Source organism: Typha latifolia, chromosome 2 (genome assembly GCF_019914945.1).
Source record: "Typha latifolia isolate L0001 chromosome 2, TyphaL0001v2, whole genome shotgun sequence".
Taxonomy (NCBI): domain Eukaryota; kingdom Viridiplantae; phylum Streptophyta; class Magnoliopsida; order Poales; family Typhaceae; genus Typha; species Typha latifolia.
Genome location: NC_133087.1, coordinates 6,875,523 through 6,900,168, shown reverse-complemented (window position 1 = coordinate 6,900,168; position 24,646 = coordinate 6,875,523). Strand labels below are relative to the sequence as shown.

General features: G+C 38.9%; 2 protein-coding genes and 1 pseudogene across 2 annotated transcripts; 2 read left to right on the top strand and 1 right to left on the bottom strand.

Annotated features, from left to right (window-relative positions):
• Positions 1-7,966: 7,966 nt before the first annotated feature.
• LOC140782790 (uncharacterized) lies at positions 7,967-13,410 on the bottom strand. The gene is made up of 3 exons (XM_073129567.1): positions 13,028-13,410; positions 12,436-12,866; positions 7,967-8,699 (listed from the first exon to the last, which is right to left on the bottom strand). Exons 1-3 carry the CDS (start codon positions 13,190-13,192, stop codon positions 8,261-8,263), a joined length of 1,035 nt encoding a protein of 344 aa, XP_072985668.1. The 5' UTR covers positions 13,193-13,410; the 3' UTR covers positions 7,967-8,260.
• A 6,921-nt stretch (positions 13,411-20,331) lies between these two features.
• Positions 20,332-21,410, top strand: LOC140781448 (uncharacterized; annotated as a pseudogene).
• Positions 21,411-23,874: 2,464 nt separating this feature from the next.
• On the top strand, positions 23,875-24,367 carry LOC140782461 (signaling peptide TAXIMIN 2-like). The gene is made up of 2 exons (XM_073129039.1): positions 23,875-24,062; positions 24,162-24,367. Exons 1-2 carry the CDS (start codon positions 23,965-23,967, stop codon positions 24,283-24,285), a joined length of 222 nt encoding a protein of 73 aa, XP_072985140.1. The 5' UTR covers positions 23,875-23,964; the 3' UTR covers positions 24,286-24,367.
• The last annotated feature ends 279 nt before the right edge of the window (positions 24,368-24,646 follow it).

Here is a 24,646-nt window from a genome sequence, read left to right as displayed (position 1 = left end):
TGGATTTCTATATATCATGGTTTTATCAAAATACTCCGCGGTATCAGAATAGATCTAGAGGTGGATATTTTGAGATAAATTATGATCGATCGAACCATCCAAAAGATCTAATATTCTGGTAGTTTGTTCCCCTAGATGTCAGAGATCCAACAAAATTAAAATCATGTCGATCGGATGAGTAGATCAAGAGTTATGGTGAAAATATTGACCAAAGATCAGATGTTTGCGAGATGGATGTGAAAGGTGGAACCTACAGATCAGGATGGAGGTTGTCAACGGATGGTGGAAGGCCTATGGGCGTGGGGAAGACCTTAAGACGTGGAGGAGATGAATGGGATGGTGTGGGCTAGATCTGGGTGCTGCGCAAGGCAGAGAAGATGAGGGAGAAGGGAGTCGGCTCTCAGGGTCGAGAAGGAACGACTAGTCGAATACGGGGTTGAGGGACATAACCATGATGTGTCAAGTCCTAAACTGATAGAAGGGGGAGAAGGGGGAGAAGTGGGCTCAAGCCAGAAATTTCATAATAATTCATCCATGATCCTCAAGTGAAGATTAGCCCCTCCTATTTATAAGAGGGAGATACAAGTGGGCTTAGCCCATCACCCAATATGGGACTAAACTAAAGCAAATGCAATAAGTAAATAAACAAATAGAGTGGATAATTATATTGAGCCCAGCCCAATACCCTTTGAGTGGACCAATTAGCCTAAAGCCTATTTTCTAGACTGACCTAGCTCACCTAGATCATATTAGACTCAACCCACGATAACCCTAACCGTGAGGCCAATTCCTTTGGAGCGACCATGGTAGGACCGAGTCAACCAACGTCCATGGGTGTGAATATTGGCTTGGCGGATAAACTTAGTGGCATGTTCCAAATATTGCTGCATAAAGTTGATGCAATGCAGAATGATCATAATACTTTAAAGGAATATGTTATGAACTGATTGGCTTCATCATCTTCTCGACGATGATCGGTGCCTCAAGAAAGACTAGCGGTGGGACCACACCGAATCGATACCCCATAGGTCCAGGTGTGATATGTTAGTGTCAATGATCCTCTTTTACCTATGCCTACACATCATCTCCCACCTCTGTTATAAAATCCAAGACCGGCGGTGGTGGAACCCGAGAGGCGTGCGGCATCGGTGCACTTTATCGATGAGGAGGATTGGCACTTTGAGGATGACGTTGATCCCTTCGATGATGGTGATGGATGTGCTCGAGGATTTAGAGAAGGAGATCAACATGCACAAAGGTTCAGACCTGAACCAAGGATCTTTTGTGAACCTGACAATGCTATTCGGAGGAGAACTGGACGCTTGAAATTTCAAAAATTTCAAGGCGGTGATCCAACAGATTAGGTGTTTCAAGTTGAACAATACTTTGATTGTCAAGGGACAACGGAAGATGCAAAGGTACAGATGGCAAGCTTTCACATCCAAGAAACGACATTGTATTGGTATAGATCAGTTCTTTGTGGTGGAGGATTTACCGGTTGGGCTGACTTTTGTAAGAGGATTACACGCAAATTTGGGACAGCGACATATGAAGATTTTGCTGTCACATTAAGCAAGATGGTTCGGAAGATGACCGTATTGGAGTACCAAGCTGAATTTGAAAGAGTTAGTAGTTGTTGTGAGCCACCTTGACTTGAACCGATATTGATGAGCACATTCATTTCAGGGCTATAGGATGAGATACAAGAGGATGTTCGTACTATTTGTCCTACCACTCTTGAGGAGGCCTTTGAGAAGGCCGTGAGGATGGAGCAAAAGCATAAGGCTCTCAAGATGGCAGCGAAAATAAATTGGGGCAACCGAGATGGGCGATTTGCACATAGAACACCGGCTAGAAATTTTGCAAGTTTAAAGACAGCGGCTGCTAGTACTAGACCTCGACCACCTTTGAGACATTCTTCTGATGTTAGAGGAGGCACAAGACCCCTCGTTCAAACTCTTACACCTGCCTAGGTGGAGGAGCGAAGAGTGAAGGGCCTTTGCTTTCGATACGATGAACATTCCACCCTCGGTCATCATTGTTCCAAATCGGTCGAGAGTGTGATGCTCATCGACGATCTCGAGGAGGATGATGAGGTTGTAAGTGATGGAGAGTGTTCAAAGGAGGTCCATGAGGAGGCCATTGAGGAGGGCGCGTAGGAAGATATCCAAGTTGAAATATCGATGCATGCTTATTTGGGTACTTCCGCGCCGAAGACGTTATGGGTAGTTGGAAAGCATTGTGTGTACATCTTTATTGATTCCGGGAGTACACACAACTTTCTAGATGAGAGGTTAGTGGGGAGATTGGGCTTGGATGCTGAACCAACTACGGAGTTTGATGTTGCTATTGGAGACGGCACAAAGCCTAAGGAGGAGAGCTTGTGTCGTCGGGTCGGTATACGGGTGCAAGGACATGACATCATTGTGGACTTGTATCCATTAGCGTAGCGAGAAGTGGACATTATCCTTGGCACTCAGTGGTTACAAAGCTTGGGACCCGTCACTTTTGATTTTCAAAGCATGTGGATGAAATTTAAGCAAGAAAACAAAAATGTGTGGTTTGATGGCATTCGATCTTTGTCGATTCCTTCGATGCAGCTAATGGTGGGGCTGCCATGTGTGAGTGACTTGGCCTATCTTCTTTAGTTAGGACCAGTAGGAGATGAGTCTCAAATGAGTCTAGACACTACCATCGAGTTATCTAATTTATTAGACAAATTTACTAGTCATTTTGAGGCACGAAAGAAGTTGCCACCAAGGAGAACGGTGGACCATCGCATATAGATTGTGCCCGGGGTTGCACCGGCGAATGTGAGGCCATATCAGTATCCACATATTCAAAAGAAAGTTATCTCCAAAATAGTAGCCGAGATGTTGGAGCAAGGCTTCATTCAACCAAGTCATAGCTCATATGAGACATGATGTTTTTGTGTCGACTATTAAGCACTAAACGCTATTACAGTCAAGGACCGGTATCCCATTCTAGTTAGAGAGGAGCTGTTGGACGAGCTTGCAGGGGCAACTATATTCAGCAAGCTTGACTTGAGGGCCGAGTATCATCAAATTAGAGTTCACCCGGCGGATGTGCACAAGACTACATTTCGAACTCCGGATGAGCATTACGAGTTCCGGGTGATGCATTTTGGTTTCACCAATGCTCCAATAATTTTCAAGGCCTCATGAATGATATATTTTGGCCTCTATTACGAAGGTATGTTTTGGTATTCTTTGACGACATTTTGGTGTATAGCATGACCGAATTGGAACATTGGCACCATTTGGAGGATGTGCTGAATTTGTTGAAGCAAAACTAGCTAAAGATCAAGAAGTTCAAGTACCTATGGGGAGTACCACAAGTGGAGTATTTAGGCCACATCATCTCAGCGGAAGGTATAGTGGCGGATCTTCAAAAGGTGGCATGCATGACCGTTTGGCCTATTCCTACTACCACCATCGGATTGCGAGGATTTTTGGGGCTGACCGGATATTATCGCCGCTTCATCGTCGAGTATGGCATCGCTGCTCCTCTCACTTTTTTGTTGAAGGACTCTTTTAGATGGACGGATAAAGCCACTACAACCTTTGAAAAACTAAAAACAACAATGACGACGATGCCCGTTTTAGCGCTACCGGATTTCACCAAAGAGTTCATTGTGGAATGTGATGCGTCGGGAGTTGGCATAGGAGCTGTACTAATGCAAATAGGACATCCTATAGCCTTTATTAGTAAAGTTTTTTCATAAAATCTTAGCAATTATCAACTTACGAGAGAGAGATGTTGGTAATTATGCATGCAGTGATAAAGTGGAGGCCTTATTTGATCGATAGGCGATTCATTACCCGAACCAATCAAAAGAGCTTTCCATACTTTATGGGACAGCATATATACACTCCAGCACAGTAGAGTTAGATCACAAAATTACTAGGGTATGTTTATGAAATTCAATATAAGAAAGGAACGAAAAATAGAGCGGCGGATGCATTATCACGCTAACTCGATACCACTGAGCTTGTAGCCTATTCTTCTCTCACTTTTCCTTTTCTTGATGAGCTGAGATATGCATGTACATCTGGCCCAAATATTTTGAGATTGTTATAGGAGGTGATGGATGATCCAGAGTGCCATCCAGAGTGGGAGAACTGAGGCAATTTGTTGCTAAACCGCGGATGCATTTGGGTGCTTGTAAATGATGGGTTGCGGCAGAAATTATTGAAGCACTTCTACCAAATTTTAGAGGCTAGTCATGAGGATATCTTGAGGACTTATAGGAGGATATCACAAAGTTGCATGTGGCCAGGATTGAGGTGGGATGTGAGGAGTTTTGTTCGTGCTTGCAAAATCTATCAAAGGGCTAAGACAACCACATTGAAATCAGCAAGATTACTGTAGCCTTTACCTATACCGGACCATATTTGGGAAGATATTTATATGGATTTCATAGAGGGTCTTTCGCTAGTACGTGGTTATTCTATTATCTTTGTGGTGGTTGACAGATTGAGCAAGTATGTGCACTTTTCAGTATTGTTACATCCAATTTCAGCCAAGTCAGTGGCTAAAATTTTTGTTAGAGATGTTGCTTGGTTACATGGCATGCCATGCACGATTGTCTCGGATCGTGATCGTGTATTTATAAGCGATTTTTAGATAGAGTTTTTCATATTGTAGAGAACTCGATTGAATTTTAGTTCGGCCTACCATCCACAGATGGTCGGCCAAACCGAGGTGGTCAATCGAAGCATTGAGTAGTACTTGAGGTGCTTTGTTGGAAAGATGATGAGAAGATGGTTGGAGTTATTACCGTGGACGGAGTGGTATTACAACACTGCCTACCATAGCAGCATTGGCATGACTCAATTTGAGGTGGTGTATGGATGCACGGCTCCGACATTACGAGCTTATGATCTAGTCGCATCTACAGATCGGACGAAGGTCGACTTAGCTTTGATGGATAGAGACGCCATATTAAGGAGGTTGCGTGCCCATTCTAAACTTGCTCAAAATCGCATGAAGCAAGTTTATGATCACAGTCATAGAGAGCAGGAGTTCGACATCGGCAGTTGGGTGTTTGTGAGGGTCCAACCGTATGGACAGGTGACCTTGCGTCCAATGCGAAACCAAAAGTTAGCACATCGCTACTTTGGTCCATTTCGAGTGTTAGAGCATATTGGTCTAGTTGCATATCGTTTGGAGTTGCCGAAGGAGTCGAGAGAGCATTCTGTCTTCCATGTTTCATTATTGAGGGAGAGGATTGGAGATCATGAGGTCGTTGGATCAGTTCTACAAGAGCCATTGGAGGAGACAGAGATCATAGAGCCAGTTTGTGTACTTGCTAGGCGCCGACGACGACATGGTACCAGATTAGAGATGGAGATTCTAGTCAAGTGGCTTGGCAAGCCATCCGATGAGGCAACATGGGAGTTGGAGACTGATATTTTGGAGCGTTTCCCTAACTTTTCACCTTGAGGATAAGGTGGGGGAAGCGTGGTGGGTTGATACATTTAGTTAGGGTTTTTTCTTATTGCATTAGTTATTTATTTTTATTAAAATAAATTTTCTGTAGGTCGCGTTCGAACGAGCCCCCAACCGCGTTTGAACGCCTTTGTGAACACCTGCATCAGGTTCGCAAATACAGAGAACGCAAAATGCGTGTTCGAACGCGGTCGGACGCGTTCGAACGCCTATATCGCATTCATATATATAGAGAATACCTTTTGTGCGTTCGAACGCAATCGGGAGCATCCGAACGCAATCAATGGGATTCCACTAGGATTAGGGTTAATTATTATTATTAGAGCTTGTTGGCTAGTCTCTATAAAGGTATGGATGGCATCCAAATTCATTATGCTATTGGGTTATTGATTTTTTTTGCCTCTTATCTTCTCTCTATTCTCTCTACCCTAATCTCTCTCCTCCCTCTTCACCAACCTACCACCCGTTGGCAAGGTCTCTCCTAACTTATAATCTCCCTCGTCTGTCAAGTACTCCCTCTTCTTTGGGATCTCGACTACTTTTTTTCCTTCGTTTTTATCCTTAACAACATCCACCATCCACCCTTATCTCCATTATCATCCATAACCCTAACATCCACTCCACCCGTCACCACCACCATCATCCGCAATATATCATATTTTCGTTATAGTTTTTGTTCGAATTTGCGAAGGGAATAAATACAAAAAATGTAGAGAGTTAAGGATTGATTCCACTTGGTTTAGTAATTTTCTGATTACGAAAGAATATTTGGTGAATATTTTCCCTAGATTGTGCGGACTGATTCCTATAATAAATTCAGATTTTGAAGGAATTGTTTCATAGCTTATCGTTGGTATTAGAGCCTATCAATTTGGTACCGTAGAACCGTAGAACCTATCAATTTTGTTGTCTTTTAATAAATTCAGTGGAGAAGTAGATTAAGAAGAAGAAGCATCAATAAAAAAATAAGAAAAAGAAGAAACATATTAATAACTTTTGTTATTTTTTCTATACGCTTTCTATACAAGTCTCTATAATCGTTCTTTAATTAATAAAGTAATAGATTAATTAGAGATAATTGTGAGAATTTATATTTCGTTGTCTTTTAACAACTTTTATTTTTTGCTATACACATTTTCTTGTCTTTTAACAACTTTAGTAGTGAAGTAGAAAGAGCGATTAGAGACTTATATAAGAAGAAGATTAGAGATTAGAGAGCGATCAGAAACTTGTATAAAAAATGATTAAGAGATAAAAAAAATAAACAGTAGAAGAAGAATAATAATTACTAGCAGCATATAAAGTAGAAGATGAAGAAGATGAGTACGGGTCATTTATCTCTTTCTCTCAATATTTAATGAGATATTAAATGACAAAAAAGACAAAGTTGAAAGAAAAAAAAAAAAAAAAAAAAAGCCTCAAGTGCAAGGAAAAATAAAAATAACCCTGCCTCGCTAAATCATAAACCAAGTGAAATTTCGGTGCAAATAACTCTACTTTTGAGCTATGCTTTTTATATATCTTCATAGCCCTAAGTTTGATACCCGCATTAAAAACTTCATCTCTACTTCCTCGTGGTATTTTGTATCTAATATTTTGGCTTTGAAATGAATGTTCTGCCTACATGTTCTTCCATGAAAACAAAAAGTATGCAATCTAGAAATTTTCATATTAGGCTTTTTCTCTAACATGTATTATACTATTATGTATATCCCTCAAGCTCTTTATTTGCTTCTATATTCTTCTAAACTTCGCATTTGCATGTGTTAGAATAAACGTTATATGAACCATTTAATAGGTTAGAAAGATATAGATGCCCTGTTAGTTTACTTTTATTGGTATCCATACCAAAACAATTTTTAAGGAACATTCGTGCTAAAACCAAGTGTTATGGGTAGTTCAAAATATACATATAAACTTAAGATGGTATAAACATAAATAAGGAATATATTAGAAGGGTCTACATGCACTAAAAATCCCTTCCTATTATCTTGTACAGCTGTTAATATAATCACCATTCAGTCAAAGTGTTCAATTTTTTCTAATCGCTTGGATAAACTTCATGAACCATATTGTCCTTGAGATTTGCATGCTCTGAGTGAGATCTGAAAACAGAATAGTTATATCATCTACCAGCTATAAATGATCTCCTTACCTAATTTCTTGTTGGATAACAGCAGTAGTATCTTCTACTGACACAAATCTCAGTTTGATCTCCAAGCAGGGAATAAGGCTCCATGCATAAGCACATGAACTATCACAACCATAGCTTACTTTCTCTATAGTTAAATCAAGTTGTACTGTAAGCATGTCTGCCTTTCTGTTAACAAATACTACCTTAGAATGTACACTAATCAGAATAATTTTACGATTAATATATCAAATTTTACCCCCAATTAAACTTCGCACATCCCTGATGGATCTGAAGAAGGAAATCAACAGTCAGTTTGAGGTCTGAAATCAATAAATTACGTCTTACACAGTCAACATATTAAAAAAAAAACTTTTAACTAGTTTTTAACCCTTGTACTGATGAAGAGTCATCACTCAGATGGCAGTTAAAGAAACAATCCTGCATTCATAGATCTGTCCACATTCTATTGCTGGAAAGATCTTTTGAAGAATGATCAGGTAGCTAACCGTATGGTAAAAATAATTTAAAGATCATCAACGAAAAAAAAAACTCAAGTTACAAAAGCATTGAACCAAATTCCATCAGGCAGTCAAACTTAATCTAACTGAAGATATTCACAACATCCAGCATCATTTCTAAGAGCATCGAAACAAATCAAGAACCTAAGAGTTTCTTAATCCCAGTTTTCTGCTCTGCTGTCAGCCTTGACGGGAACTTGATGTTGAACTTGATCCGAAGGTTTCCCCTCTTGGAAGGATCCTTTGGTATCGGCATGCCTTCTCGAGGGACAACTTCCTCATAGCCAGGGTGGATCACAGAATTTATGGGTACCATCAGATTCCGACCATCTAGTGTGGTCAAATGGACAGTATAGCCAGTCAGTGCTTCAGCCAACGATATCTTCTGTGACACGATCAGATCATTCCCTTCTCTTGTGAATACATCATTAGGCTTCTCATCGATAACAAAGACTATATCCGCCGGAATTACATTAGGAGATTCATTTCCTTTCTCTGGGAAAGTGATCTTTGTTCCCTTCTTCCAACCAGGCTTTATATCAATAGTGAGAATTTCCTCCACTGGCATGGTTCTCCTGGCATCAAAATATTTCACTTCTTTCAGGCAACAAAGATCTTCAAAACAAAAGATTGAACAGATTGGAACAAAAGCTTCATATATAGTACCAACATATAGGGTTGTCATTTAATTAAAGTTGCAAAGGAGCAGTAACGATCAATGAGGCAACATTAGCTTTCCAAAATTTGTTTGAATTTACTTTCAAGCCAAGTCAATTTACTTTAACATAACATAAGAACAGAACCTAATTTTGACCATAATATCTAACACATAATTACATTAAGTTCTATAGATTAAAATATTCAAGTTCAGTAATATACTAAGTCCTAAACCTTTGATTAACAATTTTAATGCGGCTAATATTTGTTCAATCAAGGTCTGGGAACCTTTGTTCAAGAATGAAAAGTTCAATATTGGCTTGATCCTAGCACAGTTGCAAGTTCAAGCCATAAGTTGTCTATCAAGTTAGCTTCAATTAGCTCAATTCAAGCTTCATTCATCAGACCCAGGCATGATCAAGTTTTGTTTAGTTATACCCAGAATCACACTATACAATGACTCCAATAAAGTACAACCATCCAAAATAATGTCTATAAGAATAAAACACATTCATCGTATCTTCTTATTAGACATGTATTTCATATGCCATAGAGTAGAAAATATAATTGAGTTTAAATGTTACATAGATGCAAGGTATCAGAACTAGATTAACTGGCAATGAATATATATTTTAGCTGAAAAATGATTTTCATATCCAGGAAAAGCTATAATTCTTGACAACTGGAAACAATAATCCTAAATCAGAGAGGATCTATACAGAGGTACATCATAGTTTATACCTTAAATTTAAGAAGCTAATTAGAAACATTACCTTTAAACTTTATAATCATCTTGTGTATAATAATTGTTTGCATGAGGGAAAACAACAATCTATTATTACTAAATGTACTAGACTTGGCTCGAAGCAATAACTTAATAAATATCCTGCCTACAAAGTTGTGTAGATGAGGCAAAAAGGGACCAAAGAATCCTGATGCGAATACTAGATGACTCAAAGATTACTTGAAGTCCACTTTGGTGATGAAAATGGCAAGCAATACAATGAATGTATGCAAAATTTCTACATTTGAGTACCTCATCCAAAACTTCCATTTGAGAATGCTAATAGTTCAATCAACATCATTTTATTCATTGTGCATCTTAGAAGTAGGAATGCAATAGTTTGTCTTGGGTCAGTCTTTCACATTTGTTTTGTCAAGCTGCCCAAGATCTAAATTTGTGGTTAAACAAATTGCCATAAACAAAAGGGCTACAAAAAAAAATAGCATCCATTTGAATGAGGTTCATGCATATTACAGTCCAAATAGAGATTTGGTGGGGACAAAAATGTAAATGGTATTACAGCCATTGGTGGAGAAGCTACCTCTATAGGTTGAACTCATGGGTCATTGCACTAAGATGCAAGGTGGCAAGCTTCTCATCAAAATAAGTGACGCCCTCATAAGTTTCAAGAGAACACATCAATCTTTCAATATCTTACATCCAAGAAAGGACTTCTTATTGGAAAGATAATTTTCTATAAAACAAAATTGATGCTATTTACACAACATTGACCAACTCAAGACCTAAGCCAAACAAGGAAAAATGAAAAAAAAGAACGGGCATCTACGTGTTTATCAAGAAAGATCTAAATCCTGAGTAATACAACCCTTAGGAATAAAATTGCAGGCCTTGGGTCACACTTATTCAGTGAGAATCTTTTTAAACCTATATCTCAAATCTTATCAACCTTTTGCCACTCTTAGTAATTAGACTTACAAAATCACTCTCCTTAAACATGAATTTGATCAGTTGTCTTACACTTGCATGATTCCATAAATAAGCTATATAGGCATGTTATCTGATCTAATAGGTTTAAGTATCCAACAGAGTAAAGCAGTATTATGAAGGGCTATTCAGTTCTCACAAATTATTCCAAGAAAACAAAGTTGTAAAGAAAGAAAGTGGCAGCATTGCATATATGCCCACATTTAGATGGTTCCAGCCAACTATAAAAATTTCTATAATTTATGCAGTTCCTTAAAAGCATAATCCCAGCTAATAAAGGATAGCAATGATAAGTAAGTAGTCCTCTCAACCTACAAAATCCAAAGCAATTTAACCCCATTTTGATAGTAAACTATAAAAGTTTATATAAACTATGCAGTTCTTTAAAATTCATTATCCCAACTAATAAGGGATAGCAATGATAACTGAGTAGTCCTTCTCACAACCTACAAAATCCAAAGCATTCATGATCAAGTAGATTCTTCATGGCGTCAGAGGTCTCGATGTTTTTGGTCTATTTTATCTTTTATTAAATAATTAATCTAAAAGTGCAAGATATGTAAAATTTCACACCAATGCAATATCTCACTATATCAGCATACATTGTCCCCAAGTTTTCAGAAGCGCTGGTTTCCAATCAAAGTAAGGCAATCATATATAAAGTTTTTGATTAACTATACCTAGACTCCCGGAGCTATAGCTCATTTTCAAATGAACCCTCTTATTTAGTTTTGTGACATTTTGATCCCCTCAACTATTTTACACCTCTCACCCAGTGTTATCAGAATAATTCAAGTGACCATTTGACCCTCAACTTTTCTCTCTCCTAAAATAAGAGTAAATTGGTATCTAGAGAGCCTAAAATTGAACATATGAACATCACATGACATTTTTTAGTGCAAAAAATCTAGCATAAGGGGCTTGTCGAAGGTTTTACAATTTAAGGGGATCGATGTGTCAAAAAATAAACAAGGTCTATGTGAAAATAGGCAATAATTTAATCTGATATGGTATTATTCTTTATATCATGTTCAGAATCTCTTATCTTCCATACATGCAACACTTAGAGCAAACACCAACTTGATCAACTTTCCCGCTTTGTATTACCACAAGAATATATTCTCTAAAGGGCTTACCAGGACCACAAAGATATATCAATTATGTTTGAACTTTTAACCACCATGATTAGAAATTCAAAAGGTATAAAATATGATTCCAATTTTACCAAGTCATGTTAAAAAAAAAAATTAATATATCACACTTTTGCAGGAACTAAAGCTACCTTACCTCTCTGACTCTTCAAAGAGATTAGGATTACAAAGAACATAGTGGAACAACCTTACTATGTATGATGTGCACAATTCCCTTGTGGAAGACCCTCTATGAAGGAACTGATGTTGAAACAATTATGCTAGAAATGAGTAGATCAAAACAGTTTGGCCAATATATTATGTTAGTGCTAAACATATATAATACAATGTGAAATATATTTATGATAGTTGCACAAGATTATAATGATGAACAAGACCTACATTACATATTGTTATAGTACTCAAAAATCAAATTTGTAGTCAATCAAGAAATCAGGATTAATGGTCAAGGATGAAGAATACCCTAGGTGAGAATATCATCGCCGTGGACCTTATTCAGAATCTATGAAGCATGGATACCTTGATACTCAAGCTGCACCATATCGGATACCAGTACTCCATGCACCAACACAAGAACAAATTCTATTTGTACTCGATACATCGATGGTAAATTAACCAGCATTCAGGAAACCAAGCAAAAGCATTACAGTGATACCAGTACAGAATTGCTAGGCAATGCAATAAATAAGCAAGAGAAAAATGATAACAAGAAGGGCCGCCACCTGCAAATTGTTAGAAATTAAGAAGTTCAAATTAACATAGAAAGAAACTCACCCACTGGCATCTGCAATCTCCCTCGAAATCTTCATCTTCTTGGTGGTCCCTTTATACAAGTCCACAAGGCTGCAAGGGAGCCGGTTCTCGATGGGCGCGGCCTTCTGAGGCCGCTGAGGATGCACCGATCCCTCCCCGCCAAACCCCGATCCAAAGAATTCATCACCAAACAACCCACCGGGAAACCTCGAACCACCTCTCATGCTCCCCCCACCCCCACCCATGCCACCGAACGGGCTCGAGAACCCGAAGAACTCCGCGAATATATCATCAGCACTCCTGGGATTGAAATGGAACGTCGTCGACCCATCCCCACCAGTGTAATAGGAGGACCCACCAGGTCCGCCGGCTCCCGGAGGCGGCACTTGCCCCTTAAGCCCCTCCTCCCCATACTGGTCATAGATCGCACGCTTCTGGGAATCACTAAGGACCTATTCGAAGGGAAAAGATTCATAAAAATGCGACCTTTGCAGGGGTAAATCAACTGGAATACTGCAAAAAAATGGATCAAAAAATCGATCTTTATCTAAAAGACGGATCAAAAACCCATCTTTTTGATAAATCTGGGATTGTCAAGGAAGGATGTTATTACATCATAAGCTTCAGAGATCTGCTTGAACTTGGCCTCGGCCTCCTTCTTATTGTTGGGATTCTTATCGGGATGCCATTTCATGGCGAGCTTCCGATAGGCCTTTTTGAGCTCGTCATCACTGGCGTTCCTGTCGACTAGGAGAACCTTATAGTAATCAACTCCCATGTCGCCGTTGCTATCCCTTCTCCTCTTCTGCGGCCGCTCGTTGGTGCTCGCCTTATTCCTTTTCTTCTCGTCTTCTCTAATTTTTGCGGTGATTTCGGCCTCTCTCTTGCTTGTTTTGGTTTGCTTTCTTGGCTGACTCGTAGGATTAGATAGGAAAAGGAGGCGAAGAAATGTGTGGGAAATCTCCACAGGAGATCCAAAGCTGGGGAATGCTATGGAAGGTACTAGAAGCTTTCTCAATGAATCATTTTAAACTAGGATTAGAATAAAAATAATAATTAGTTTTTAGATTGTAAATGAAAGGACAAATGAATGGAGGTTCGATGTATTTCACGTAACTTATGAAATTATATCCAGATGATGTATTTAGTTATAAAAATTGTAAAATATAATAAACATTATTGGTGATAACTAGTAGTAAGTTAAAATTATGATCTAATTAATGATGGATCAACCTATTTATTATAAAATTAATCTCCAATGCTAAACTCTTGAGTATGTAAATTCTTTCATTTACTTGTAAAAGCTACCCCTATTTTTGTAACAAGTTTTAAGATGAACATGCTAGTTTATAACTCTAGATCCAAAATCTCTATCTTCCATGTAGAGTTTGAAAGCACATCCACTTCGCCCACTTCCTCTACCTTGATCAAACCACTATTTTCAAAATTGTCCGGCCGACTCTTCCCATGTCTAGTTGCCCTCAACTGCTTTTTCCATTATGCAAACCCTAGCACAACTTCTCTATTCTCTTAGAGGACTTTTCTCTTGTCGTCACCGATGAGTGTTGTCCAATCCCCTTGAGCTCTAGTGGCTAGGGGTGCGAAGAGAATTTTTCTCCTTCTTCTCTCTTCCCTCTAAGAAGTGTCTTTCTTCTCCTCTTTTCTCCCTTCTTCCTTTAGCTTCATCCGCCTCTCTCTTCGTCCTTGTCTTCTATATTGCTGTTGTTACCCCCTCTCTTGCCATTATGGCCTTCCTCCTCACAACTGTTGGCCCCTCTCTTGTGCTCTGCCCTCCTTATCACTACCGTCATCCCCTCTTGTCCACCATGTTGGGAAAGATTGGCATGGTAGTATTTAAACTCATGATATCTAGCTCTGATATATGTTAACTCACCAACTGAACTAAAAACTTAAGTTATTTGAGACCAATGATTTTTATATTTTATATTCTAATAGTTTTCAACCTTAATGACCTTCGAGATTAATTCTTCTATTTTAGTAACATTAAAGATGTAGTTCTTCTAGATCTGATGTAGATATTATGAATAAAAAATTAATTTAGCATATTCCATCCTAATCCAATGGATGATCTCCAATAGCTTCCAAAAAGTAATATATTAGATTACCTAGGATTAAGTTAAAATCTTCTTATATACCTCTTCAAAATATAGTCAAGTTCTAAAAACCTGTCCAAAAAATCAGCAGGAAAACAAAAACCAATAAGTGCTTTTGAACACGCTGTTCACAATCTGAACATCTTACTACTCAAAAGAGGTCTGAATTTTTGGTTTGAATCACTTTCAAAATAATAGAACGCTATCTGGAAATATAGTTATGGCCTTCATAAAAACATGGGCATATTCTCATACGAGAATTATAAGTATTTTCACACACTTCCTATATTCTAAAATATTTTAAAATATATTACTTATTACATAAACATTACACATTTTATCATGATAGCTAGACTCTCCACCTCTAGAAAGAACCTACATCCATTATAAGTCTTACATGCTCGTAGTTAGCAATGGTACCAATAGTCTAAGGATCAACTACTTTGACTTCAAACTTTATCAAGTTAAGATTAATTATAAATATACCTTCCGAACTATATTCGATTTTTATAAAGACTCCTAAACTATTTTTGTTATAATGTCTCTCATAAACTTTAGAATAATTTCAATGTCACTATTCTGTTAGTCTACTGTTAACTAAATTGAGTAACTTAGTTTACGTGGCAGTCATTTCAAAATACTTTATATACAAAATGACAAAAATGCCCTCCTCTTTTCTCTTTCCTCTCATCCTCCTCATATCTCCATTACCTTCACTATCACCATCACCGCCTTTCTCCCATCTCCATCACCTCCTCCTCTACCATTGACGACCGCCCTCATCCACCATCAAAACCCGATGCCATCTTTAGCGACTTCGAAGATGAGATTGGCGGTAATGCCAATGCAGTTGACCCATTTGAGGCCTTCCCTTCTTCTTCTTCACCATCTTCCCTAACCTCTTCTTTCATAGCTTTCAACTAAGCAGTAGACTCGATGCGATTGACAAATAAGCCAACATTAATAGCTAGTCTAATTTTGCGATAAAAGAGTTCTATTTCCAAACATATTTGTCCATCTATAATGGGGATCACATTGGTGGGGATATAGGCTAATATGTCTCCAGCTTGCTGACTACCGAAACCATACATGGATGCCCCTCGTTTATGATTGTCAACACTCAAAGGAATGGCATGGGAATTGCCTTTGATGATGTTTTGAACTCTATGCCAAGAATGAATTGGAAGTCATCGTTAGGCACAACTAAGTTGACTACCTTGATCCCCTGCTGGTCCACGTCCTTTATTATGCTTGTCATGGGCTTTGCCTTTGAGTTGACTGCCTTGATCCTGCTCATTGTCTCATTCTGCCTTGAGGCCTGGGTGTGCCGCTTCCTCCTTGGAGTCGGACTTTCTCTCCTTATCCTTTTCCTTGCCCTTCTCTCCCTCATCTTTGCCCTTGAAGAACTTTAAGTGCTTTGCCCAAGTTTGTGAATCTGGCTTGCTTAAATCCACAAGACGTTTTGCCACTACCAAGGCCAACGAGAGTCTTGCTGCAACTCTTGCTCGACCCATGGTTGGAGTGCGTCCATGAAGAAGAAGAGACGATCTTTCTCCGAGTTGGTGATCGGTCAAGCATTTGAGTTGCTGAAAGCTCTTGCGTTCCAAGTACTCTATGTTCTTGGGGTAGAATTTGGACTTGAGCTCCTTCTTCAAGTCTTCCCAAGTGGCAATGGTGTAGAGATTCCTATTAATATCGCCGTACACGAAAAGCATGGCATTGTCCGAAAAGTACATGGTGGCAATGTTGATCTATCTTGGCATTCTCATCATCCAACTTTACGGCTTTGAAGTATTGGTCTACCTGCCACAATCAATTGTCTAATTCCTTAGTGTCCCTTGCACCCTATAGCATTCGGGCTCACAGATCTTCAACTTTGGCACCTCCCTTGGTGCCGGCCAATTATTGGCCACCGCTTTCTGACACACAACGATCATGGCTTGTTGCTCCGCTATGTCGGTAGTCATGGTAGCCATTATCTCGGCCGTTTGGGCCTTGAGCACCTCTGTAGTGCTTGCTATTTCACTCTCCAAATCCTTCATGATATGTCCTGATGAAAAAGGAGAAGAAGCCAATGAACTTTTTGGGAAGAGTTGCACAAAGAGGGTTTGCTCTCTACCATTAAAGAAGGGGAGATAGAAGAGATGATATCATCAATACCGTTGTCTCTTCCCTCAAACTATTAGGATGGATATCATATTCCCCACGCCTGACTATAATGGGGTGCATTTCAAACCCCTGTAGGAGAAGAACAACTTTGTTCAGTTCAATAAAGTTGACCGTCTTCCATGCAGAAAGACCACCTATTTGTTCGTTTACCAGGTTCAGCACGAAATCATGAATAAGCTCTACCAAGGATTGCCAAGCATTTGGCACTAACTTTCCCCCTCCCTTTTTCGTGACAACAAAAATCAGAAGTAGGACCAATTGAGAGTTAGCAGTATGGACAAGGATGGATTTGTGAATGAGAAATAAAAGTTGCCTATCTTCATTAGAATTAATGAGTGAATGGAAATTTTGCTCAGGTCAAGGCTGCAACTCATCCCTAAGACAGATCAAAGAAGAATAGGAAACCTCTTGCTAGTTTTTGAAATTTGACATCTTTCAGTATTTTCACACCATTGACCGACATCAATTCATCTCAATCTTGAAGGAAGAGATTGACGATCCCAAGTTCTTTTACCCCACTCATCAATAGTTTTCTGCTAGACGACTCATAGGAGGTGAGAAAGGCCCTTATTGTAACGCCCCCGCCCAGCATACGCACGTGCACACCCACGCGCCCATACGGCACGCGTGGCGCATGCGACAGGTCGGGTGGGGCCCGTCACACACAGATACTTTCCTATGCACATATAATCATGACATCATCAAATAAAATATGCTACTCTATCTATTATCACATAATCTATCTATTATCACATAATCTATCACCAAATAAATCATACTATTAACCAAATAAATTTATTAACATATGAATATCCAATTCCATAATACTAAACCACTACATAATTTGGCATGACTCACACTGGCCACAATAAACCATCAAGATATAACTAAAACAACTAATACAATAGTACACTATGATTCGACCTGTATTATACAAATCATCGTCTAATACAAAAGAGTACAAATATCAAATACTAGTACAACTCAATTTCTATATAAACTATCATCTATACTGTCTTGCATCTATAGTTCACATCATCATCGCTCTAAAATATCTTCTCAAGATACCTCAAGTCGCTATCACATACCACATATCTGGAGTGGGTTAGAAAAAATAAATAAAGAGAGTCGTGAGTAAAAGACTCAGTGAATAGACCTTACCCCGAATCAGTGATGCCAAACAGAGAGAAAATTATATATTGGATAATATGAATCAGAAAGAACATCATGTCATGAATGAGTATATGAATGTATCCTCAATCATATATAAATGAAAAGTAGATAACATGTCATAACTAATAAAAGTATATAATCCTTGACAATGAGTAAACAAATCTCCATGTCATACTATCATCATAACTCTCTCTCAAATATGACACATGATGCATGCCGATCATGACCATATTATAATATCAAATGCAATCATATATAATGTATATTGACCACTCGATAATCATGTAATCAGATGATAATGAAATTATATGCATTTCTCAACATCTTAGTCATCAATGTCACCTCTATATGTCATCATCATACTATACCACTATGCATAGTCAACACCCGGTACCTGATCTCAAAATCTTTCCCGTAGGCTCAAAGCATACCCTGTCATACACTAAGGGTATCTCAATCATATTCATACCCTATCATACGCTAAGGGTATATTAAAATCCATCCAGACTGGGCACCCTTCTAGCTGATAGAAACCTTGTGAGAATAACTCGCCACATATGCCCTGGCGAACGACATGTGTTTGATTTTCTGTGCACATAGACTCAACTGACCTCAGACATGGGTCACGAGATATCGCATATCAGCGACCATAATCATCACTCCAGGCACCCCCTAATCTTGGTGCCTACTCGGATATCCTCACGCTTTCTATCAAATATCCTATTAATCTCATTTCATGCTTTCCTTCTAAATGACTGATTATATGTATATATCCAGTACGATAACAAGTCAATGCATAACAGGAATTTTAGGTGGAATAGGAGTCAAGAGAAAAATAATGCAATGTAGTCTCCACATATGTATCTAACACATGCATACTCCCCCTAGTCTATCACATGCACACTCATGTTAAAGATCATCTCGGTATACAATTCTAGCAGTAGAATCATCTCCAATCATCTCTATATATATCACGGATGTACTCATATCTCATATTAGCCTAATCAAATGCATGATAAAATATGCTTGACTGAAATCATCTCTAGATAAAGTCATATAATCATGCTAGAGGCTAAAACATACATGTACATAATATATAATATATAATATATCCTAATTTGAGAAAGACGTCTAGGGGATAAGACTACTCACAATCTGATCAGAAGACACGAACCACACATCTCTCATGTCCGTCAGTCAAACATCAACTCATCGTTAGGGTCCATAGAGTCTCACATAAGGGGGTTTGGGGTCTGAAAATATTTAAGTACCATAAAGTTAGTCGTTTATCTAATTAGAATTAATTCAACTAAAATATAACTATTTATTAGGTTTAGAATCACTCCTCTTTTATTTTTTGATTACATAACTAGGTCTATATTATAAATACGATTCAAATACTATAATTATATTATTATCATAAAATGTTAGTTATAACATAAGGAGAAGAGGTCTGTTTCCTTTTATATGAGAGTATATATAATTATAAAATAAAATAAAATAAAAGGCTAAATAACTATAAGTATAGACAATGTCTAATTATAATTAATTTTCTAATTCATACACTATCTTGATTAATTAGGGACAATGCAGTCTTTATTTTATAAAATAATAAATAAATAACTAAATAAGCCTAGTATTTTATTTATTGTAGAATAATAATATATAATAAATTAATAGAATTACTTAAAATATATATGATGAGGGTATTAGAATATAAATCTAATAATTATAATTTACAAATCTATTTATTAGTCTAATAGACATATAAATAAATAAATAAATATAAGTATTACCTATATTTATACCTAATTAATCATTAATTATAAAAATTATCATTAATAAATTATATTGAAGAATATATAATATTATTAAAATAGATAATGTCTAAATAATCTATTTGCATTAATTAAGAAGAAAAATACCTAATTAATTAATTAATTAATTCTGCCATCAGTGCTGTGCAAAAAGAAGGAGAAGAAGCCAAGGAAGAAGAAGAAAAGAAAGAGAGAAAGAAAGAAGAAGAAGAAGAAGACGACGAAGAAGAAGAAGACGAAGAAGAGAAAAGAAAGAGAAGAAAGAGAGAAGGTGAGGGAGGGGGTTGCGGACCCGGGCCAGCGGGGAGGGCACCGACCGCTGCTGGCCAGCCAGCGGCCGACCTCTCGTCAGCGGCTCGGCTTCGACGAGCCCGAGCTCGAGGCAAGAAAAGAGAGAGAGAGAGAGAGAGAGAGAGAGAGAGAGAGAGAGAGAGAGAGAGAGAAAGAGAGAGAGAGAGAGAGAGAGAGAGAAGAAGAAAAGTAAAGAGAGGGGGAATGAGGGATCTCACCAGCGGCAGCGACTTCGGGGAGGTGGCGGCGGGCCGACGTCGGCAACGAGGAGAGGAAGGAGTGCGAGAGAGTAGAGTGAGAGAGTGACCGAGAGAGAGATAGAGAGAGAGAGATTTAGAGAGAGAAGGCAGTGGATGAGGGAGGCTTCGGCGGTAGTGGCAGGGCCCACCGTGCTAGCTGGCCGTAGCCGATTAGCTGCAACAACGGTAGCTGGGGCGCGTGCCCCCTCGCCACGCAAGCTGCTCACGCAGCTTGCATGGGCACGAGGCCAGTCACAGTGTGGCCGGCCACGTCATGCCCAAAATTAAATTTATTTTTTTAAGGTCGGGTTGTTACACTTACTCTATCTCCACACATTGTACTACTCTCAACCCTACCAGGCAACATCTACCTACACAAGCTCGATTAGGAGATAAGGGAGGATCTGACAGAAGCGCAAAATTCCTCTTATTTTGAGAATTAAATTGGTTCCATTAAGGACTGGTCATCATATTAATGACCAAGAAAAGTATGAAGAAGAAGCAAGCTTCAACGCTCCCCACGACAACAAAGCCATCATTATGGGGAGGGTAAAAAGCATCCAATGCAAAGTGACCTTTCATTCCCTTGTTTCGTTGTGGCATACTACCCCCGCCCCCAAGCACCCCCAGTGAAGGGGAGAGTAAAAAAGAAAAGGCATTTTTCCCCTTCAGCGGCCCTTGCTTGTCGCCTTCCTTAACAAGCACTCGAGCATCCTTTGTGTCGCTTTCCTCATAGAAGCCATTGAGTTGACCCCGAAGGCCAAATTCTATGGTAGAGAAGGCTTAAATAAGAATTTGAACGTGAGAGACCTTATTAAGTATTACAAAGCCGGCTTATAGAGTTTGGTGGGGACGCGATACTAGTTTTGAGGTCAGAGAGAGGCCTGGCCCATAAGTTGGCCCCCTTTAAAACCCATGACTTATTAACAAGTATTTGTCACGCCCAATATGCCCACGACTTACTACTAGGAATCATGGGTGTCATATTTCTTTTCATAGAAATACTAAAACGTATCACCCACTTCCTACAATCTGACTTGAATCTTTGGGTAGGCTCCGCAGGATCAACACCACTATGGGGCCATGTCAACCCTAATGCCATAGGTAGCCATTGGAACCAGATGCCATCCTTGCCGGTGCCAAAGATGAGATTGGCAACAATGCCAATGGTCACATTCCCCCTTAGGCGGTGATAAATAGAAGAATTGGAACCTTCAAATGGAACTCTAACTCAATTAGCTCAGTTTCAATGCCACCATCGGAGGAATGCATGGCCAACATTGTTTTAGAGTTAGGCATTGATTGGATGATCGGTGACAGCCTGCTCAAGCTGCACAAGGAACCGACTCTACCAGCGGTGATCGTTCTCTACACGAAGTATGAGGGGGTACATTGTGAAAAAAAAACCTAGAGGAGGAGGAGGGGCATTTGACCATCCATTTTTTGACTGTCGCCACCAAATATGCCGTCGCATCCTCTACTGGATTCTGGTACTATATTGGCTGCCACGCTTGCGATCGATAATGGACATACAATGACGAATCAATACTGGGCACCACTAGCTACTTGATCATCATCCTTGTTTGTGGCTAACCCACTAGAGGATGGTGCAGCACTTGTTATCCTTGACGTGCAGCCATGAGTAGATGGTGGGCTCCAGGATGAAGAGCTCGTAGGTCTTGGTAGAAATGATGGTGATTTTCATCGTCGATGATATTGTCGGTGCTGATGTTGGCGGAGTTGGAGATAGAAGTTGTGTATACTTATTAGGGGTATAATAGTTATTAGGTGCTTTTTGTCACGGTCATTAGTAATTTCACTTTGATCTAAAGTTTAAAGGGGACATTATAACAAAAGGTAGTTTAGGGGTCCATATAAAAATTGAGTATAGTTCAGGGAGTGTCGGTGTAATTAGGGGTGTAAATGAGTCGAGTCTGAGCCATCTGGCTCTAGCTTAGGCTCGGTTTGAAATTAATTTTGAGTTGTAATTTGATATTTAGGCTCGGCTTAGCTCAACTTGAGCTAAGCTTGAGCCGAGCTAGACCAAGCCTAACCTGAGCCCGAGCTTGATAAGAAGAGGAGGAGGAGATCGATAGAGGATGAGGGGGTCAAAGGAAAAGGAGGAGGAGATGGCTTGCCAAAGAAGAATGAGAAAAGGGAAGAGGTCGATAGAGAAGGTGGCGAGGGCTTGTCAATGGAGGATGAGGAGGCCAATGGAGGAGAAGGTGGTGATGGCTTATCGATGGAGGAGAAGGCCAACAGGCGATGAAGAGGAAGACGGTTGGTCACCACTCACTTCTTTGGAAGTATTGTCCAAATCTTTGCTGCTATGTCAAGACCAACCACAAAGTCAAGTGCTTTATTAGTGAAGATTTCAATTATCTAGTCTATGAAGCATTAGATCATTTTATCGTCAAGTAGTAAAATCAGAATTCGTTGCCATATGTCCATCAGGAGAGGCTTTAGGACAATACTAACAAACTCACTAGGAGCAACTTGTGATCCAATGAGAATTCTTGCAAGATCTTGGCTCTCAGCCAAAATAAAAATTTATTCTTTTCACAAATGATAGTTGTCATGATTCAATTGTAGGGTAATAAAATTTTCCACATTAAATGCTGAAGACATCATTGATCGAGGATTATTTTGAAGTAAAAAGAGAGAAGAAAAAAGAATAAGAAGAATGATGAGAGATGATTTTAGCCTCTGGCTTTGATACTATAAAGAAAATAAGAAAGAATAAATAATTGCCTTATTTCATTATTAGTTTTAAGTATCACCTGAATAGATACAAGAAGAGCACAATCATAGAAAGAACGAAGATAAGGAATAAATAAAAAATTAAATCCGAAATGTAAAATCTATCCTAATTTATTTGGAATAGGATTATATAAGTTTCCTTATAAAAGTGATTCTATCTGTTTTTTTTTTCTCTAACAGAGGCAACCATCGTGAGAGATTTACAATGATTGTGATTGCTTATAGTAATATCTTTGTAGGCGAAGTTTCATAAGCTATCACATCTTCGTCATATGATCGATTCTTGTTACCGTATCGATATCTCTGTTGATTTTTGTCATGAAGAATAATATATTTATTATGTATCTAAGTTTTTTATGATTATTTTATTATATTTTGATGTTTGATGATATCGTATTACACATGAGTACAAGTATGCTTCATAACGATGAATATTAGGTTATGCATAATAAGTAATATTAAAACTAAAAGTACTGTGAACCTCAGTAGATTTGGTTTTCACGAAGTTGGTCAGCTACACATATAAACTCAATGGGTTAAATTAAAAGAACAATTAATATACTGACAATTCTGATATTTGAAAAAGAAAAATCATTGCCAATCCTATAAAATGACTACAAAAAAAGGTATGAAAAGAGAAAGAAAAAGTCTTCACGGTCAGCCTTAGCGGGCACCCCTCGCGCTGACCCGGTCGTATCCGAACCAATGACTGAACCCACTACTGAAACTTCCTACCTGCCCGCTCCCACCTTCGAAACCGGGTCAACGAACCCGAGCCGGCAAGTTTATTTCCACAATTAACCCCTCCTTCTCAGCGCCTTCCCCCCTCTCCCGTAAGGGTAATTTCGTCCACTCAAACTTTTATAATCCAAAGCCCACTTCCCTTCAGTTACCTCTCTTTCTCTCTCGTTTACAGTTTCTTCCTTTTTCTCTCCTCTGACCCTCGTCTGCGTAGAAGAGAAAGAGAAGGAAAGCAAAGAAGGAGCCATGGGCGAATGCCGGCCGCTTGGGTTCTTGATCGGATTGCCGTTCGCCGTCCTCGCCTTGGCGCTGTCCCTCGTCGGCGCCGTCGTCTGGTTAATCGGGTCCGTAACTCCCCCCCCCCCGCCCTAAAATCTGTAAACTAAATTTTTAGTTGAATTTCGTTTGTGTTAAAAGTTTTGTTTGTGTTCTTGGCAATGCAGGAGTGCCGTGAGTTGCGTCTGCCCGTGCTGCATCTGCTGCGCTGGCCTTGCGAATCTCGCCGTCGGTCTCATAAAACTCCCCGTCAAAGTTATCAAGTGGTTCATTGAGCAGATCCCTTGTTAGTTTTTTTTTTATTTAAATTTTTTGGTTATGTGTTTGTAATTGAGAACTTACAGTTTGAGATGATTGATCTTGGTTGCATGTATTATTAGTTCGTTCTATTTTCCCATTGATCTGTTGGAATTTTTATTTTTATTTTTAGGAAGTATAGTTTGGTTCTTCGAGGGGATTGTTTAGGGGAGATATGCGCGAATAGTTGCTTGTTCCAGGCTGTGCTGTTTATGTTTGTTTAGCCCCGTTTACTTTTGGATGAAGTTCAATTTTAGAATATATATATTTCATATTTTAAAATTAATTATTCTTATTTTTATCTTTTGATTTGATATAAATTAAGTTAATAGAAAAAATATCGATGATAAATTAG

Bases quoted from the DNA above. Each gene is read 5' to 3' on its own strand.
- LOC140782790 (XM_073129567.1), bottom strand. From the start codon at position 13,192: ATGGGAGTTGATTACTATAAGGTTCTCCTAGTCGACAGGAACGCCAGT. The intron at 12,867-13,027 runs GTAATAACATCC...CCCTTCGAATAG, and splicing joins AGATCTCTGAAGCTTATGAT to GTCCTTAGTGATTCCCAGAA. The intron at 8,700-12,435 runs GTGAGTTTCTTT...TTTTGATGCCAG, and splicing joins GAGATTGCAGATGCCAGTGG to GAGAACCATGCCAGTGGAGG.
- LOC140782461 (XM_073129039.1), top strand. From the start codon at position 23,965: ATGGGCGAATGCCGGCCGCTTGGGTTCTTGATCGGATTGCCGTTCGCC. The intron at 24,063-24,161 runs GTCCGTAACTCC...TTGGCAATGCAG, and splicing joins GCCGTCGTCTGGTTAATCGG to GAGTGCCGTGAGTTGCGTCT.